General features: G+C 48.2%; 1 protein-coding gene across 2 annotated transcripts in view; it reads left to right on the forward strand.

Moving 5' to 3' along the window:
- SFXN4 (sideroflexin 4) overlaps nucleotides 1-3,803 on the forward strand; it is a 25,692-nt gene that overhangs the window by 10,083 nt on the left and 11,806 nt on the right. For both annotated transcript variants that reach the window (XR_001000469.1, XM_011930270.1), the window contains one exon: nucleotides 975-1,090. Coding sequence is in view for 1 of the 2 variants with exons in the window: in XM_011930270.1 (XP_011785660.1) it covers nucleotides 975-1,090 (116 nt within the window). In the remaining variant the exon portion in view is untranslated. The remainder of the gene's footprint in view (nucleotides 1-974; nucleotides 1,091-3,803) is intronic.

Raw genomic sequence — 3,803 nt, forward strand, 5'->3', positions numbered from 1 at the left:
AAAAAAAAAAAAAAAAAAAGATTATCTATATAAACGTTCTACATACATTATTTTACTTAATCCCGACAACAACTTATGGATAGGAAATATTATTATTCCTATTTATAGATGAGGAGACTGAGGCACAGGGAGGTTAAGTAACTTGCCTAGAGTTACACAGCAAGCAAATGGTTAGTATAGGGATTCCAACCCAGTGGGGTGACAGAGATATTAGCTGAATATTTTGACTCTGCCAGCCTGCAAGATTACTATGTCATGCTCCAAATTTGGGTTTGGGAATCACAGCAGTCTGAAGAGTTGGCAGACTGATGTCAGTGGTGAAATTGAGGAAATGGTGTTATAGAACCCTTACAACTTTGGCCGGCCATGGTGGCTCACACCTGTAATCCCAACACTTTGGGAGGCCATTGTGGGCGGATCACTTGAGGTCAGGAGTTCGAGACCAGCCTGACCAACATGATGAAACCCCGTCTCTACTAAAAATACAAAACTTAGCCGGGCCTGGTGGCGGGTTCCTGTAATCCCAGCTACTCTGGAGGCTGAGGCAGAAGAATTGCTTGAACCCAGGAGGCGGAGGTTGCAGTGAGCTGAGATCGCACCACTGCACTCCAGCCTGGGCAACAAGAGTGAAACTCTATCTCAAAGGAAACCTTACAACTTAAGCAAAGATGAGGGATATGTTTCTAGGATCCCAAGGTTTCTCCTAGAATCCCGTAAGGAAGCAGGGGTGCTGGAAGCTGGTCCCAGGCTGTGGTCAGGATCCAAGACTGAGTGGCCAGCAGCTCTGAGCCTACTTCCACAGCCCCAGGAGAGCACCTGGTTGGCCCAGCCTGTGGCAGGTGTCCACCTGAGGGTCGAGAAAGGCCAGCTGTCAGAGAAAGAGGCTTGCAGTGGGCAGACACCCAAAGAGATGTTCCTTTGCTGGAACAAGACTCACCCCGTGTTGGGTGTTCTTTACTTCTTTACATCTACAGTGCAAGCCAATGGGATGAATGTCTACATGTCCCGAAATATTGAATCCATTAAGGGGATTGCGGTCATGGACAAGGAAGGCAACGTCCTGGGCCATTCCACAATTGCTGGGACAAAGGTAAGAGACACGATGGAGCTAGAGCTGCTTGCCTTTTGGGCAAAGACTTGACTTTTCTGTTTGGAAGCCAGTGACAAATTCATGTCTGCCTTCAACCTTTCTTTACCCATCTTTCCTTAGCGTGCTGAGAGATAAATTTTTCATTTTGCCCCCGGTGTGTAAAAGATGGGGCATTAGTCTGGGTTCTCTGGAGAAACAGAACCAATGGGATATATGTACATAATCTTTCTTTCTGAGACAGGGTCTCGCTCTGTCACACCAGCCTGGAGTGCAGTGCTTTAGTCTTGGCTCACTGCAACCTCTGCTTCCCTAACACAAGCGATCCTCCCACCTCAGCCTTTCAAGTAGCTGGAACCACAGGCACACACCACCACACCTGGCTTATTTTTGTATTTTTAGTAGAGACGGGGTTTCACCATGTTGGCCAGGCTGGTCTCGAACTTCTGGCCTCGAGTGATCCACCCACCTTAGCCTCCCAAAGTGCTAGGATTACAGGTGTGAGCCACCATGCCTGGCCCCAAATTCCTTTTTGAAATCTCTCAAAAGAAAAGCATGCACCTCTGTCTCCATTGTCCCTCCCATTCACTCCTGAGTTGAAGTGATCCTCCCACCTTGGCCTCACAAAGTGCTGGGATTACAGATGTGCGCCTCCACACCTGGGCAGTGCATGTCTATTAAGAGATTTGTTCTAAGGAATTGGCTTGCACAACTGTGGGAATCTGCAGAGCAGGCCTGGAGGCTGGAAACTTGGACAGGAGCTGCTGCTACAGTCTTGAGGCAGAATTTCTTCTTTGAGAAACCTCAGTTTTTGCCTGTAAGGCCTCCGACTGATTGGATGAGGCCCACCCACATTGTGGAAGGTAACCTTCTTTTCTTTTTTTTTTTTTTTTGTTGAGACGGAGTCTTGCTCCATCGCCCAGGCTGGAGTGCAATGGCATGATCTCAGCTCACTGCAACCTCTGCTTCCCAGGTTCAAGCGATTCTCCTCCCTCAGTCTCCCGAGTAGCTGGGATTACCAGCTGCCACCACGGGATTACGTGCATACCACCACGCCCAGCCCATTTTTGTATTTTTAGTAGAGGCGGGGTTTCACCGTGTTGGCCAGGCTGGTCTCGAACCCCTGACCTCAGGTAGTCTGCCCGCCTTGGCCTCCCAAAGTACTGGTTACAGGTGTGAGCCATCGCGCCTGGTGGTCACCTGCTTTTCTTAAAGTCAGCTGATTGCAGATGTGCTCCATGTCTGCAGAATACCCCTACAGCAACAACTAGATGAGTGCTGGATTAAATAACTGGGTACTGTTGCTATGGTGACCCATGAGGCTGACTGCCACAGACAGGCGTCTGACAAGTGCTGGGCACCTCTGAGAGTGAGATCCTGTCCTTCAGGTTCAATATCTGCCCTGCCAGTGTGTGCTGATTGGAGGCCACTCCCCTCCCAGCCTGCTCTGCACTTACAGAGGTCAGTGGACATGCCTCTCTGGGGTTAAGAGAAGCCCTGCCTCTCCCACTTCAGCAGATGTCCTTATAGTCTTCATTGCTGAGGACTACTTTCATCAAGAATGGATTTAGAAAATTGAATTTTCTGATCCAAAACTCCTTTTCAAGGCCTCAATTTTGAATGCTTTTTACTATTAGTTTCTTCTTCTTTTTTTTTGAGACACGGTCTCCTTCTGTTGCACAGGCTGAAATGCAGTGGTGTGATCACGGCTCTCTACAGCCTCAACCTCCCAGGCTCAGGTGATTCTCTCACCTCAGCCTTCCAAGTAGCTGGGATTCTAAATATGCACCACCATGCGTGGCTCATGTCTGTGCTTTTTGTAGACGTGGGGTTTCGCCATGTTGCCCAGTTGTGTCTCAAACTCCTGGGCTCAAGTGATCTGCCCACCTTGGCCTCCCAAAGTGCCGGGATTGCAAGGGTGAGCCACTGGGCCTGGCCAAAGTATTCTTTCGTTCAGTTCAACACAGTGACTACTGAGTGCATTCAGCTGTGAGAACCTAGTATCGTCTATGGTGTTTTCGTTTTGGGTGTAGACTTCTACAATAATGTTTTTAGCAGGTGAGATCTTTTTTGGTCCCTGTGAAATGACTTTAGCTGAAGACTTTAGTTGTTTGCAAATGACATATCAAGCAGAGTGGAACAGCCCTGACACAAAGTGAAGAGACTAACCGGGCTTCTGGCAGTGGGGGATCCAGGGGACTCCCTTAGCCAGCCAGGGTACGTCCCTCTACTGGCCAGCATGTTGGTAGCAGAGGAGGTCAGAAAAGATGGCTGTTCATTCCATCGGTAAATATGTCATTATTCAGCTCACCAAACGTATTGCTTTAAATCCTATCACTGACTGACAAAGCTGAATTATAAACCATCAGATACATACTAAAGGCATTTCCACTAGACCATCTAGTAGCATAGCTCCTTACCTAAACGAATTGTGACAGAGACAAAATAATTATAAGTAACAGAGAAATTGCTGCCAGAAAGAAAATAGGTCACAAGTTTGAATTGAAGGTTCTGAACTTAATAAACCAACCGTAAGTTGGATCACTCGCAGTCAGTCAGGAGTTTGAGACCACCCTGGCCAACACGGTGAAACCCCGTGTCTACTGAAAATGAAAACATTAGCCAGACGTGGTGGCGGGTGCCTGTAATCCCAGTTACTCGGGAGGCTGAGGCAGGAGAATCACTTGAACCTGAGAGGTGGAGGTTGCAGTGAGCC

The sequence above is a fragment of the Colobus angolensis genome, unplaced genomic scaffold (assembly GCF_000951035.1).
Source record: "Colobus angolensis palliatus isolate OR3802 unplaced genomic scaffold, Cang.pa_1.0 Scaffold85, whole genome shotgun sequence".
Taxonomy (NCBI): Eukaryota; Metazoa; Chordata; class Mammalia; order Primates; family Cercopithecidae; genus Colobus; species Colobus angolensis.